This window comes from Scyliorhinus torazame, chromosome 5, assembly GCF_047496885.1.
Source record: "Scyliorhinus torazame isolate Kashiwa2021f chromosome 5, sScyTor2.1, whole genome shotgun sequence".
NCBI classification, from domain to species: Eukaryota; Metazoa; Chordata; class Chondrichthyes; order Carcharhiniformes; family Scyliorhinidae; genus Scyliorhinus; species Scyliorhinus torazame.
Window position 1 is genome coordinate 163,343,728 of NC_092711.1, and position 15,766 is coordinate 163,359,493.

Here is a 15,766-nt window from a genome sequence, read left to right on the forward strand (position 1 = left end):
TTTTGCTGCATTGATGGAGGAGGAGGAACAACATTCCCGCTCTGAGTTGGACAGGCCACATCGGTCACTCAGGCCGAAGTCTGAGTGAATGAGCCACCAAGGACGGTTATAGTCTGCTTCCACGGCTACCACATAAATGAGAAGGTTTTGAGCGAGGCACCCTTCATGCCACCCAGGTGCCAGCCTGGTACTTCTGGGGTGCCCAGGTAGCACTGTCAGGCTGGCAGGGGTACTGCCAGGGTACCACATGGGCAGTGCCATGGTGTCAGGCTGGCATTTTGCTTGCACTGGGTTTGAAGCCCGGGGTGCACTGCCCATGTGAGGTGGGGTGGGGAGGCCCAAGGACTCTCTTGTAGGTGAGTTGGGACATTGGAGAGTCCGGGGGTCGAGTCAGGGGGGTCAAGGCGGCTTCACTTACCATTATTCCTGCAGTGAGCAGCTTTCCTTTTGGAGATCCTCAGTGCAGGAATAATGCTAAGTGCAGCCTTGGGTGGCATTCCCCACCAGGGCAGTAATAAAAGAGCAGAATGCCATTAGTTAGCGGATGTGAAGTGGGAAGGTGTTGGTAGATGCAGATACCAAGAACTGATGGAGGAGTTGGTGAGAAGGCGGGCGTCCTTTGGACGGGTGAAGGGGGCATTGTATGGCAGCAGAGTGAGATTTGGTGTGGTCTACCCAGCAAAGCTGAGAGTCACTCATAACTCAAAGGACTTTTATTTGGAGGCGGCAGAGGCGTTCGTTCAGGCTGAAGGACTGAGACTGAGATGAGAGTTGGGATTTGGGCTTGGTTGGTGGGGACGGGGATTGCATTCTATTATTGAGGGGTTTCTATTTGATTGGGGTTTTGTTTCTGTCTCTTAAACTCCCCCCCCCCCCCCCCCCCCCCTCCCCCATTTATCTACGAGTGTTGTGTTTTTTTCCTTATGGTGTGGTTCTGTATTGTTTCTTGGTTTCAGGGACGTGGGGCTCAGTTACTGAGGAGGGGGTGGAGAGGATGGGGGACTCTAGCAGGGGTCACCACACGAGGAAACGTAGGTTGCTTAGTGAACGGGAGTGTGGTGGGGGAGGGGTCACGGTCATTGGAACCTGGTCAAACAGGTTTCAATGGCCCTGGGAGGTATGAATGGTGGGGGGAGGGGCTCGATACTGGGTGAGGTGTTTGCAAGAGGAAGTGGATGGGGCAATTCTGGCAGGAACAGGAGGTGATCCCGTTTAAGGTCAAGGTGGTCGGAAGGAGAGTGAGGAACGCCAAATACTGCTAGAAGAGATTTTGGGATGGATGGGTGATGAGCGGGGAACGCGGACCCAGGGTTCCTGGTGACGAGGAAGGAGTTGGAGGCGAGGTTGGACCTATTGTCCACAGGCAAAGATGTGCATCAGTTGAGAAGAGCAAGGGGGACTGTCTATGAGTATGGGGAGAAGGCAGGGTGTATATTGGCAGGTCAGCTCCGTAGGGAGGCCGCAACAAGGGAGATAGTTTGGGTGCGGGACAGGATGGAGGAGCTGGTGGTGGCTCCAGAACAGATTAATAAGGTGTTTGAGGAGTTCTATAGGGACTTGTATAAATCAGAACCACCAGAGGAGGAGCAGGAGATGAGGGAGTTTCTGGGTGGGTTAGAGTGCCCGAGGTTGGGGAGGTGGAGAGGGCAGGGTTGGAGGAGGGGATGGAGGAGGTGAAGGTGGCGATTGGGAGGATGCAGGCAGGGAAGGCAGCGGGGCCAGATGGGTTCCCAGTCGATGCTGGTGAGAAAGGGGGAGGGTCATGTAGAACAAAAGGGAAAGTCAGGGATTGGTTAGAGTGTGGGTGAGATTAAATGTCAAAAATGTCCTGGAACAAAAGGCAAAGGGAGAGGTAATGGTTGTGGTAAAGAAACAAAGTATTGGTCCAGAGGAATGGCAGAATAAAGGACAGCTCTGGCTGGAAGCAAAATAACATGAAAACAAGATGCAGACTGGCACTCGGCAAAAAAACAAATCAAAATGGAGGAGAGAGTTCAGTGTGTGAAGTTGTTGAACTCAATGTTGAGTCCAGAAGGCTGTAAAGTGCCTCATGGGAAGATGAGGGGCTGTTGGTCCAGCTTGTGTTGGGCTTCTCCGGAACATTGCAGCAGGCCGAGGACTGAAATGTGAGCATGGTTCCGAGTACAGAAGCTGGGACATGTTGCTGTATTTATACAGGGCCTTGGTGAGGCCACACCGAGAATAGTGTGTGCAGTTTTGGTCTCTTTTTCTGAGGAAGGATGTTCTTGCTCTCGAGGGAGTGCAGCAAAGGTTTACCAGACTGATTCCAGGGATGGCGGGACTGTCATAAGAGGAGAGATTGACGAGGTTGGGATTGTTCTCGCTGGAGTTCAGAAGAATGAGGGGGGGGATCTCAGAGACGTATAAAATTCTGACAGGACTAGGGTAGATGCAGGGAGGGTGTTCCCGATGGTGGGTGTGGCCAGAACCAGCGGTCACAGTCTGAGGATCCATTTCGGACAGAGATGAGGAGACATTTCTTCACCCAAAGAGTGGTGAGCCTGTGGAATTCATTACCACAGGAAGTAGTTGATGCTAAAACATTGAATATATTCAAGAGGCGGCTAGATATAGCACTTGGGGCGGCTAGATATAGCACTTGGGGCGTATTGGTTTGAAGGCTATGGGGATAAAGCAGAATTAGACTCTTGAGTTGGATGATCAGCCATGATCGTAATGAATGGTGGAGCAGGCTCGAAGGGCCAAAAGGTCTCCTCCTGCTCCCATCTTCTATGTATGAGAGAAAGGTGGTGAATTCTAATGGCAGCAAGCAGAAGGTCAGGATCATGCTTGTGGACTGAGCGGAGGTGTTCCACAAAGAGGGCAGGGAACAGGCTACAGATGAATTAAAGACAAACCGTTTGGGTTCATAACATTGTGAACATCCTTTTACTCTGGTTGTCTTTGATCCTCAAGTCATTTTCTGTTTTTTAACCATGTTCTGTTTCATTAATAAACGATTATCAGTAAAAATATTTGATTTTTCTAGACTTTGCATTAGGTTGATGTACTTTAGGGAAAGTGGGTGAGAGGGGTTGACAGGCTCTTTAACGGAAAGTGAGTCCCTCTGAGGTAATTGGCAAAGGAGCCAGAGGGGAGATGAGATTTTATTTTATTTGACACAGCGAGCTGCTCTGATCTGCCTGAAAGCAGATTCAATTGTATCTTTCCAAAGAGTAAAATCTTGAATGGGAAGAATTTGCAGGGCTGTGGGGAAAGGGCAGAGCAGTTGGATGAATGGGAGAGTCCTTTCAAAGAGATAGCAGGGGCACGATGGGCTGAATGGTCTCCTCCTGCAGCCTGTGAATCTGAGCCTCCTGTTTTTGTGCAGGTTAAAAGGGACAGATTTCATTGCAGCCTCTTTCCTGTATATGTATTTAAAGAGACGGGTTTCTCTTTAGCTCCGAGTGACCGATATAATTGGTTGGAGGCCCATTTCCCAGTCAGTCCTCCAGCACCTTCCTGTCTCTCTCTTAGTGCGACGCCCATGGAAGTTTCCCAACTGGTGCGCAAGCCCTGTTATTCTCAGCTAAATTCAGCCTCAGCTCCGTCTCCTGGCTGTCATTGACAAGAGCAATAGACACAGAAAGGTGCCCGAGGCTCAAATGGGAAGTCAATACTTGTGGCTCTAAACCCAGACTTCAACATTTGCCAATCAAATCCATGTTATTTAGACTGGGGTTTCTATTATTACCGTGCCACCCCTTTCATGTCACATTGATGTACTTTAGGGAAAGTGGGTGAGAGGGGAGACAAAGGGTGGGAGTTTTAAAAGATAACTTTCCCTTTCTAACTTTGTATTGTCTATAGTGTCAGCCGTGGCTCAGTGGGCAGCTCTCTCACCTCTGAGTCAGAAGATTGTGGGTTCAAATCCCAGTCCAAGGACCCGAAAACACAAATCACATCCAACATTCCTCGTCCCAGCACAGAGGGAGGCTGAAAGAACAGCCTTCTTTCAAATAACTGGTGTGCAAGCCCTGTTATTCTCGGGCAGCACGGTAGCCTTGTGGGTAGCACAATTGCTTCACAGCTCCAGGGTCCCAGGTTTGATTCCGGCTTGGGTCACTGTCTGTGCGGAGTCTGCGCATCCTCCCAGTGTGTGCATGGGTTTCCTCCGGGTGCTCCGGTTTCCTCCCACAGTCCAAAGATGTGCAGGTTAGGTGGATTGGCCATGATAAATTGCCCTTAGTGTCCAAAATTGCCCTTGGTGTTGTGTGGGGTTACTGGGTTGTGGGGATAGGGTGGAGGTGTTGACCTTGAGTAGGGTGCTCTTTCCAAGAGCCGGTGCAGACCCGATGGGCCGAATGGCCTCCTTCAGCACTGTAAATTCTATGATAATCTATGAAAATAAGATGTTAAACTGAGGCTCTGTCTGCCCCTCGCAGGTGGGTGTAAAAGTTCCCACAGCCACTATTTTGAAGAAGAGCAGGGGAGTTATCCCCACTGTCCTGGTCAATATTTATCCCTCAATCAACATCACTAAAAACAGATCATCTGCTCATTATCACATTGGTGTGTGTGGGATCTTGCTGTGTGTAAATTGGCTGCTGTGTTTCCTACATTAAAACAATGACTACACTTCAAAAGGCACTTCATTGGCTGGAAAGCACTTTGCGACATCCTGTGGTTGTGAAAGGTGCTATAGAAATGCAAGTTTTTAAATTGAAGATTTCTGTTGTCTGATCTTGTTATCTGGAACTTTATTGATTTCAGCCACCCCCAACCTACCATTTAATAAATTCACTTTGGTTCTGACAAAGCAATTAAGGCAAAGACAGAATTCTCTTTATATTAAATTTAAAAAGTTTATTCAAAGAAACTTTAAGACATTGACTTTTACAACTTCATGTGGGTGATAGTCTGTAGAAGCATAACCCTCTCTGGCTCCTTCTTTGACAGTAATTTCCTTGGAACCCGGCCTCGGGCATCTTCAGTACTTGGCCAGCAAGGAAGACCTTCAGAACCTCTACTTTTATCCCCAAAGTGACCATTACTTCCCGTCAGTATTTATTTTAAAATACTGTTGTAACATGACCATTGATCAATTTGGTCACTGGATTAATTTAATTGGATCCCCAATTACTAACACCACCTTCTCTCATTATCTCAGACAGGAATACAATAGAACTGTTTCATATTATCCCTTTATCTGATTCTATACAATCCCTTATTCATACAGTTTCAAATGTTGAGGCTGATCAGAGCTTGAAGGTCTCTCTAGCCAGTACATTTATCCTCATTGCACATATTTTACATACACAGCAATTAAGCTTTTACATTTTTACAGGAAATAAAACTCTCTTACTATAACTTACTGATTCATTGTTGATTATTTAATTGTCACTCAATTAATGCTCATTACTTAATCAGTCATCGGTTACTGACAGGTAGCTAATTAATACAGTAATCTTTAATTAATACATTTGGTTAATACAATATCCACTGGTTGAAATGAAAATCGCTTATTGTTACAAGTAGGCTTCAAATGAAGTTACTGTGAAAAGCCCCTAGTCGCCACATTCCAGCACCTGCTCTGGGAGGCTGGTACGGGAATTGAACCGTGCTGCTGGCTTGCCTTGGTCTGCTTTCAAAGCCAGCGATTTAGCCCTGTGCTAAACCAGCCCCGTTGAAAAAGATTGTTTTATGGAAGACAATCACTTTCTTTCTTACTAACTTTGATTGGATTGAACAATAAGTCTTAGACTTGAGCCAGACTTTGGCAGGATATGATACCCTGTAGCTTTACAAAATTCTGGCACAATTTGTTACTTTAAATAATTTCGTCTCATTCAGCAGTTTCGAGAAACAGTTTGGTTTATACAGGATGAATTTTTAAAATAAAGGTCCAGTCACGTTTCCGAGTTTAACTTGGCTTCCTTAACTTTGTTACTTACAACAGTGAAGTTGGACGAGTGATTTTTTAAAACAAAATATTATTAATGAGGCATACCCAGAATTTCTGACGTTACAACAGTGACTAAACTTCAAAAGTACTTCAAAGGCTGTAAAAAGCTTTAGGGGATTGTGTGGTCATGAAAGGTGTTATAGAAATAGATATAGAATCCCTTGAGTGCAGAAGGAGGCCATTCAGCCCATCGAGTCGGCACTGACTCTTCCAAAGAGCACTCTACCCATATCCACTCACCCGTAACAAAAGAGAAAATGCTGGAAAATCTCAGCAAGTCTGGCAGCATCTGTAGGGAGAGAAGAGAAGTAACGTTTCAAGTCCAATGATTCTTTGTCAAAGTTAACAGTCAGAAAATGTGAGGAATATTTATACGGTGGAGTGAGAATGAAAGATGAGTCATAGCCACAGAAACCCAGGGAAACGAGGTAATATTCCCCAGTCTCTGACTGTTAGCTTTGACAAAGAATCACTGGACTCGAAACATTAGCTCTTTTCTCTCCCTACAGATGCTGCCAGACCTGCTGAGATTTTCCAGCATTTTCTCTTTCGTTTCAGATCCCAGCATCCACAGGAATTTGCTTTTATCCACTCACCCGTAACCCCATAACCTAATCTGCACATCCCTGGACAGTGAGGGGCAATTTATCAGGGCCAATCCCCCTAACCCATACATCAGGACTGTGGGAGGAAACCAGAGCACTCAGTGGAAACCCACAGAATGGGAGAACGTACAAACCCCACACACACAGTGACCTTGGCCAGAATTGAACATGGATCCCTGGTGATGTGAGGCAACAGTGCTAACTACTGTGCCATTGTGACGCTCAAATAAATGTAATTGATTTTTAGAACTAGTCCCCAAACTTGGATATATCACACTCGGTCCACTCACAAAGATCACTCATAAAGACTGAGGCTTGATTTTATGTAACAACCATGTCTTTCACTTCATTTCAAATACCCTGTGAAAATCCAAACACAGTATCTCATGAAAGTATTTGATTTAAAACAGAATGACTTGTTGTGATTTGGGATTCACTGCCTGACAATGGTGCAGGAAGTAAATTCTACTGTAACTTTCAAAAGGGAACTGGACAGATTCTGCAGGAAAATAAATTTGCAGGGTGATGGGACCAATTAGACTGTTCATTCAAAGAGCTAGCATGGGAATGCTGGGCTTAATGGCCTCCTTCTTTGCCCTTTGATTCTCGTTTACATTTGAAGAAAATCTTAGACTTGAACCAGAGTTTGGCCGTATTTGGGAAATATCTGAAATCCACTTCCTACGAAGGGGGTAGAAGCGGAGATGATGAAATGTTTCCAATAGGAAATTGTATGGGCTTTTGAGGGAAATAAACCGACAGGGGTACGGGAATAGAACAGGACAATCATTTGATCAATAGAAATCTACAAGTTGTGAATCTTTGGAATTCTCTACCCCAGAGGGCTGTGGGAGCTCAGTCACTGAGCGTGTTTAAAGCAGAGACTGACAGATTTCTAAATACCAATAACACAAAGGGATATGGGGATAGTGTGGGGAAAAAGGCATTGAAGTGGATGATCAGCCATAATCGTATTGAATGGTGGAGCAGGCTCGACGGGCTGAATGGCCAACTCCTGCTCTTATGTTCCAATGATACAAAGATAGGTAGGAAAGTAAATTGTGAAAAGGACATAAGGAGGTTACAAAAGGATATAGATAGGTTACGTGAGTGGGAAAAGATCTGTAAAATCTAATATTATGTGGGAAAATGTGACAGTGTCCATTTTTGGCACAAAGAATAAAAAAGCTTATTATCTAAATGGTGATAGATTGCAGAGCTGAGATTCAGAGCGATCTGGGTGTCCAAGAGCAGGAATCACAAAAGGCGAGTACACAGGTACAGCAAGTAATTAGGAAAGCTAATAGAATGTTATTGTTTATTGTGAGGGGAATTGAATATAAAAGTAGGGAGGTTATGCTTCAGTTATGCAGGACATTGGTGAGACCACATCTGGAGCACTGTGTACATTATTGTTCTCATTTAAGGAATGATGTCAATGTGTTGGACGCGGTTCAGAGAAGGTTTACTGGACTCATACCTGGAACTGGAGGCTGGTCTTATGAGGAATGGTTGGACAGGCTGGGCCTGTGTCCTGTAGAGTTTAGGTGACTTGATTGAACCGTATAAGATCCTGAGGGGCCTTGACAGGGTGGATGTGGAAAGGATGTTTCCTCTGGTGGGAGAATGTAGAAATTGAAGTCACTTTAAAAGTAATAACTTGCCCATTTAAGGCAGAGGAGAACCTTTTCTCTCAGAGGGTCGCGAGTCTTTGGAACTCTCTTCCTCAAAGGGCAATGGAAACAGAGTCTGTGAATATTTTTAAGGTAGAGCTGGATAGATTCTTGCCAAGAAGGTGAAAAGTTATCGGTGGGTCAGCGGGAATGTGGTTTTGAGGTTTCAATCAGATCAGCCGTGAACTTATTGAATGGTGGAGCAGACTCGAGGGGCCGAGTGGCCTACTCCTGCTCCTAATTCGTATGTTATCACATCCTTTATAATAGATTGTAGCATTTTCCCACCTACTGATGTCAGGCTAATGGGTCTGTAGTTCCCCGTTTTCTCTCTCCCTCCTCAAATAGTGGGGTTATATTTACCACCTTCCAATCTGCAGGAACCATTCCAGAATCTATAGAATTGTGAAAGATGATCACCAATGTATCCACTATCTCTACAGCCGCCTCTTTCAACACTCTGGGATGTAGAGCATCAACGTTTGGGGATTTATTAACTTTCAACCACATTAATTTCTCCAGTACTACTTTTTCACTAATCTCCTTCAGTTCCTCGTGCTCACTAGTCCCTTGGTTCTCTCGTGTTTTTAGGACAATTTCTGTCTCTTCCTCCGTGAAGACAGACACACATTGTTTAGTTTCTCTGCCATTTCCTTATTCCCCATTATAAACTCTCCTGTCTCTGCCTGGAATGGACCCACATTGGTCTTTGCTAATCTTTTCCTTTTCACATTCCCATAGGAGCTTTTCCCGTCGTTTTTTGTTTCTCGCCAGTTTGCTCTCATGTTCTATTTTCTCTTGATCAGTTTATTGATCCTCCTTTGCTGTATTCTAAAACAAGTTCCCAATCCTTAAGCTTACGCTTATTTCGGTCACTTTATGAGCCTCTTCCTTTGATCTAATGTAACCTTTAATATTTCTTGTTCGCCACAGTTGCATCCATTTTCTTGTATCAGATTCCCTGAGAGAGAAAGAGAAGACAGAACGAAATGCAGCTCTGGATGTAATTGAAGCAGAAACTATAACAGCAGAATCCAACACTGTAATCAATTGTGAACTTGTTGGTGTCTCAGCAGGGACGAGGAAACACAGAATCCCTTCCCACACTGAGAGCAGATGAACGGCTTCTCCCCAGTGTGAACTCGCTGGTGACTCTGCAGGCTGGAGAACTCAGTGAATCCCTTCTCACACTGAGAGCAGGTGAACGGCCTCTCCCCAGTGTGAACAAACTGGTGTCGCCGCAGGTTGGATAAGTGAGTGAATCCCTTCTCACACTGAGTGCAAATGAACGGCTTCGCCCCAGTGTGAACTCGCTGGTGTGTCTGCAGGCTGGATAACTGAGTGAATCCCTGCCCACACACAGAGCAGGTGAACGGCCTCTGCCCAGTGTGAACAAGCTCGTGTCTTCGCAGGCTGGGTAAGTCATTGTATCCCTTCTCACACTGAGAGCAGGTGAACGGCTTCTCCCCAGCATGAACAAACTTGTGTATCCGCAGGTTGGAAAAGCGAGTGAATCCCTTCCCACACTGAGAACAGGTGAACGGCTTCTCCCCTGTGTGAACTCGCTGGTGTGCCTGCAGGTTGGATAACCGAGTGAATCCCTTCCCACACTGAGAGCAGGTGAACGGCCTCTCCCCAGTGTGAATGCGCCGATGAGCTTCCAGTGCAGATGGGACTCCGTATCCCTTCCCACAGTCCCCACATTTCCACCATTTCTCCATGTTTTGGGTCTCCGAGTCTCTCCAGTTTGGACTATCAGTTGAATCTTTGACCACACACAGAACACGTGTATGGTTTCTCCCCGCTGTGAATGGTGTAATGTTTTTTCAGGCTGTGTAACTGGTTAAAGCTCTTTCCAGTCAGTGCGTGTGTCTCGGTGCTTTTACAGTCACACTGATGTTTAAAATGTTTTGAAACCAACAGGTTGGGCAAACACGACTCCTTCTAGATAATGGCTGATGAATCGAGTGACTGTCAGATCTAGGCGTGATGTTTGAGATTGTGGTCTGTAAATCCTATCCTTTTAACATCCTGTAAAAGGAATTTACAAAAGACATCACTGTCAGGACAGGATAGAAATTCAGAACAGATTATTTTAATTTCTCTGGAACATTCTTTCCTCTCTCGTTGCTCAAAAGCTGCAAATCTCCGTCCCACACACTCTCCCTCCATTCTTACTCTGCTGCATCTAATATTCACCCTCCCAATTCGCCTGAAGGTGCTGATTCAGGCTGAGTGACAGATCCATGCTCACTGCTTCCTGTCCTGGACACAGGGATCATAACAAACTGAAGCTGCAGTCGGCCATTCAGCCCATCGATCCTGCTCAACCATTCAATGGGATCATTGGCCGATCTACCTCAGCACCATTTTCCCACACTATCCCCCATATCCCTCAATATCTTCAATATTGAGAAACCTGTCAATCTCTGTCTTGAAAATACTTGATGATTGAGGCTCAACAGTCCTCTGGGGTAGAGAATTCAAAAGCTTCACTACTTTAAATTAATTGAAGATCCTGGCCACGTGTCACTGTCCGTGTGGAGTCTGCACATTCTCCCAGTGTCTGCGTTGGTCTCACCCCCACAATGTAAAACGATGTGCAGGGTTGGTGAATTGGCCACGCTAAATTGCCCCTGAATTGGGAACTCTAAAAAAAAAAAATTTAAAATAAATAAATGTACGGGATTTGGGTGTCGCTGGTTAGGCGAGTATTTGTTGGCCATCCCTAGTTGCCCTTCAGAAAGTGGTGGTAAGTGGCCTCCTTGCACATGCACTGTGCTCTTAGGGAGGAAGTTCCAGGATGTTGCTCCAGCGACAGTGAAGGAATGGCGATATATTTCCAAGTCGGTCTGGTGAGTGACTTGGAAGGGAACCTCCAGGTGGTGGGGTTCCCAGGTATCTGCTGCTCTTGTCCTTCTAGATAATAGTGGTCGCTTTGCTGAGCACCTTCGGTCTGTGCACATTCAGGACCCTGACCTTCCAGTTGCTTGCCATTTTATTTATTTATTTATATGAATTTGGAGTACCCAATTAAAGGGACAATTTTACCGTGCCAATCCTCCTATCTGCACATCTTTGGGTTGTAGGGGCAAAAAGGCAAGCAGACACGGGGAAAATGTGCAAACTCCACATGGACAGTGATCCAGAGCCAGGATCGTACCTGGGACCTCGGCGCCCTGAGGCAGCAGTGATTAACCACTGTGCCACCGTGCTGCCCCTGCTTGCCATTTTAACACAAGACCCTGTTCCCAAGCCTGTCCTTGGCTTGTTGCAAGGTTCCAGTGACGCTCAACACAAACTGGAGGAACAGCATATCATCTTCCGGTTAGGCACGCTACAGCCTTCTGGTCTCAACATCAAATTCAACAACTTCAGATGATTAGCTCTACCCTACCTCAACCCCTTTGTTTTCTTTCCGTTTCATTTTAACTGTCCATTACCTTTTATTTCTTTGTCTTTCTTCATATATATACTTCCCCCTCACTCTCTCCCCCTATCTTATCACCCCATTCTTTACTTTTCATTCCCTTTGCTTCCCCCCTTTTTCTCATTTTACCTCTCTGCCAACCATGCCCCCCTCTCCCCACATCTGTCACAGCTTATCCTCTGATTTTAGTTTCTCTGCTGTTTGTCTTTCACACCTTTTATTCTCTCTGGGGACTGCCATTATAATCTTTATTTTATTAATAATCTTTATTGTCACAAGGAGAATTACATTAACACTGCAATGAAGTTACTGTGAAAAGCACCTAGTCGCCACATTCCGGCACGTGTTCGTGTACACAGGGAGAATTCAGAATGTCCAAATTATCTAATAGCACATCTTTCGGGACTTTTGGGAAGGAACCGGAGCACCCAGAGAAAACCCACACAGACACGGGCTGAACGTGCAGACTCCGCACAGTGACCCAAGCCGGGATTTGAACCTGGGACCCTGGCACTGTGAAACCACAGTGCTAACCACTGTGCTACTGTGCTGCCCTTTAGCACTCTTTTTCCTTTGTTTCTGACTCATCTTTCTTTCCTTCACCCTACAGTATAAATATCTCCCACTTTCTATCCTTTTTCCCTTTGACAAAAGGTCACCTGGACTCGAAAACATTAGTTCTTTTCTGTCCTTGCAGATGTTGCCAGACTGGCTGAGATTTTTCAGCATTTTCTCTTCTGGAAATATATAACGTAGCTCTACAGTACTATATTACACAACTAGAAATAATAATAAATGTGCTTTATTACAGAACCAACAATATATCTAATCTGTATGATATAACACTACACATATTTCAATCCTACATTAATTTACTGTCCCCTTAAATGTCAGCCATCTCCTGGGGAAACCAGCCCTTTAATTGTGAACACTAGGAAAGAGACCATCAGGGGCAGCAAGGTAGCACAGTGGTTAGGCCAGTTCCTTCACAGCTCCAGGGTCCCAGGTTCGATTCCCGGCTTGGTTCACTGTCTGTGCAGAGTCAGCACGTTCTCCCCGTGTCTGCGTGGGTTTCCTCTGGGTGCTCCGGTTTCCTCCTACAGTGCAAAGATGTGCAAGTTAGGTGGATTGGCCATGCTAAATTGCCCTTAGTGTGCAAAATGTTTAGGTGAGGTTACTGGGTTTCGGGGATGGGGTGGGCTAAAGTGGGATGGTCTTTCCAAGGGCCGGTGCAGACTCAGTGGGACAATTGGCCTCCTTCTGCACTGTAAATTCTATGAATCCTTTTCGCCAGACAAATAAATGTGTCAAGCTGAGGGAGCAAAGGATGTCAATGTCTTTAAGAGAGAGAGAGAGAGACCTGGGCCAAGCTTTCCAGAGTCTGCACCCTCCCGGGATTCACTTCCTTTCCCTTCAGTTGCTGCAAGTGACCAATTGAAGGTGCGAATGAGAAAATAAATGGAAAGGGGGAAAAAAGAAAGTGTTTTACTCACAGATGTTCCGCACAGCAGGACGTTTCAGTCTGCATGAAGCTGAAACGTCATTAACACAACGCCCGCGTTTTGATTGGCTGGAGGACCAGAGTCCTTCCAGTCCTCCAAGTTTTTCCATTGGTTGCTGGCCGACTGAAATAAATAAGCAACGGATGTCACGTGGTCATGGATGCCCTTTTGACCTCAATTGGAATAACCTTCCGTGCGCATTCGCATCTTTTCTTCTCCTTTGGATAGAGCGATTTACCCGGCGCGGGGGACTATGGGGGATTCAGCCGCTAGTACCCATCCGGAGCCCAATCTCCAAACTCCAGGGACTGGGATAAAAGGGAGTGGGGGGAGGGCGCAGTGACCCCGCCCTGACACAAAGTACATGTGGGTAGTCACTGGGTTTGATTGTGACGTCCCCCTTCAGACACCTGGGTGACATATTGGGGAGGGCAATAGGTGAGAGAGAAACTGAACCCGAGAGTCAGCATCGTCAGGGGAGGAGAATTGGGGAAAAGCAGGAGGATAGTGGGATGAATTAGTGTTACAGTCAATAGGGAGGGAGTGTGTGGAGGCAGAGTCAGAGAGAAGCAGTATTTTCTGTCACATGATCATGAACTTGGACAATTTTACCAAATCATCTGTGAAACCCGGATTTACAATGTCCCTGTGAAACACCTTGGGATATTTAATTACATTAAATGTGCTGTATAAATGCAGAGTAACCTGATATTGAAGGCTGTCACTTGAGCTCCTCCACTACCCTGAACACCAAGTCCCCGATCATCAACAGTCTGATTAACCAGCTTATTCACACAGATCAGACCAACCCAGCCCACCCATTCTCAGTGAATCTGCTTTTCTCAGGCTCCCTTGTAACTCCATCCCTGCTCTCACTGCGTTGAGCGCAAGTGTGAGCAAAGCATTTTTGTCTTCAGATTTTTACTGTGAGAGGTTACACCTATCAGGAGACGATGAATAGGCTGGGTCGCTGCTCTCTTCAAAATACAAGGCTGAGGGACTAATGGAGGGCTGTAAAGCATGAAAGATTTTGATACACATGGAAAATGTTTTCACTTGTAAGGGTAAGAGAAAAACTAGAGGCTATCAATGTGAGAGAATCTAATCAGGAACTCAAGACAATCTTCCCCAGAGAGTGGTGGGAATGTGGAACTTGCTACCACAGGGATTGGTGGAGGTGAATATCATCGATATATTTATGGGGAAGCTGGTTGAGCACATGAGGGAGAAATGAACAGACGGATACATTGATAGAGTCAGATGGGAAAGCATGAGAGGAAGCTCAAGTGAAGTACAAACACTGGCATGGATTGGTTGGGCTGTTTCTATGTTGTATATTCAATGTAATTTAGCCTGGTATTCCCTTTAACTCTCCCATAGTCGATTCCGGGTTAAAGAGAAACAGTTTCACTCCCGGAAAAACATTTCAGCTCATTGTTTCCAGCTATTGTCCAATCAGTGCCTCTTGTCAGCCAGGTATCCGTGTGAAGAGTCAAGGTATTCAATTCAACTACAAATATCTCCTGTAATTTGTCCCAATATATCTGTGAAGAGCAGATCTTTTTTTTCAAATGGGCTGGATTAGTTAAATTTAATAGGTTTTAATCAATTCTTAAAAGTGCTTAATTATCAGTCTTACTCAAATCGTAGAGTTTGTTTTATACAAGACAAAGCAGACACTGGATCAGCACCCCATTCACCATCTACAAACGGCACAGTAGCACAGTGGTTAGCACCATTGCTTCATAGTGCCAGGGACCCAGGTTTGATTCCCGGCTTGGGTCACTGTGAGGCGTCTGCATGTTCTCCCTATGTCTGCGTGGGTTTCCTCCGGGTGTGCTGGTTTCCTCCCACGAGTCCTGAAAGATGTGTTGTTTGGTGAATTGGACATTCTGAATTTACCCTCAATGTACCCGAACAGGTGCCGGAGTATGGCGACGAGGGGATTTTTGCAGTAACTTAATTGCAATGTTAATGTGAGCCTCCTTGTGACATTAATAAAGATTATTATTGTAAAGAAGTTCTGCATCGACTTATCAAGCATCCTTTGACGGCAGCATCCAAACAGGGTTACACCCATTTTCCAACATTAGAGGTCGCTGTGACTGTTGGATAGAATCAATGTGGGAGCTTTAGTGAACTAGTCTGCCCAGGGTCTATTTCTCAAACCTCATCACAACATATTGCCTAGTTAGCCACGAACTGACAGAATTATTGTTACATTTCAGGATGCTCTCCTCCTTCTGGGTGGGTAGGTTTCGGAGGACGACCTGCCTCCTGCACGGTTCGCGTTATTTGGCTGTGGTTCCCCTCCCCAGTCTCACCTCACCAGCTTCTGCCCCTCATCGACCCAACCCTGTGCAAAGAGCAGCAAAGACAGGAGCACGGAGTCGAGATGCAGATCAGCCAGGAACTGACTGAGTGGAGATTCTCTAATTAATCTTCATGTTTATTGGCGTTTCAATGGGGACTGGGACCAGTTCTAATGTTTGTGTCTCTCTCTCTCACTCAAAGATTTTAACGTGTTTACATAAAGCTTCATCATCTCAGATACACAACAAACCCATTGAATGTCCCCATTTTATTGACCTGATCCAGGTTTGACTTGTTTATTAAGTAAACACCTTATT

At 45.6% G+C, this 15,766-nt stretch overlaps 1 protein-coding gene across 2 annotated transcripts; it reads right to left on the reverse strand.

The window, feature by feature from the left end:
- Nucleotides 1–4,801: 4,801 nt before the first annotated feature.
- On the reverse strand, nucleotides 4,802–13,263 carry LOC140420372 (uncharacterized). Of its 2 annotated transcripts, none has more exons than XM_072504379.1 (2): nucleotides 13,128–13,263; nucleotides 4,802–10,235 (listed from the first exon to the last, which is right to left on the reverse strand). In XM_072504379.1, exon 2 carries the CDS (start codon nucleotides 9,923–9,925, stop codon nucleotides 9,251–9,253), a length of 675 nt encoding a protein of 224 aa, XP_072360480.1. In that variant the 5' UTR covers nucleotides 9,926–10,235; nucleotides 13,128–13,263; the 3' UTR covers nucleotides 4,802–9,250. The 2 variants fall into 2 exon arrangements, with proteins under 2 accessions (XP_072360480.1, XP_072360481.1); XM_072504380.1 differs by lacking the exon at nucleotides 13,128–13,263 and adding an exon at nucleotides 12,579–12,852.
- Between the last annotated feature and the right edge of the window lie 2,503 nt (nucleotides 13,264–15,766).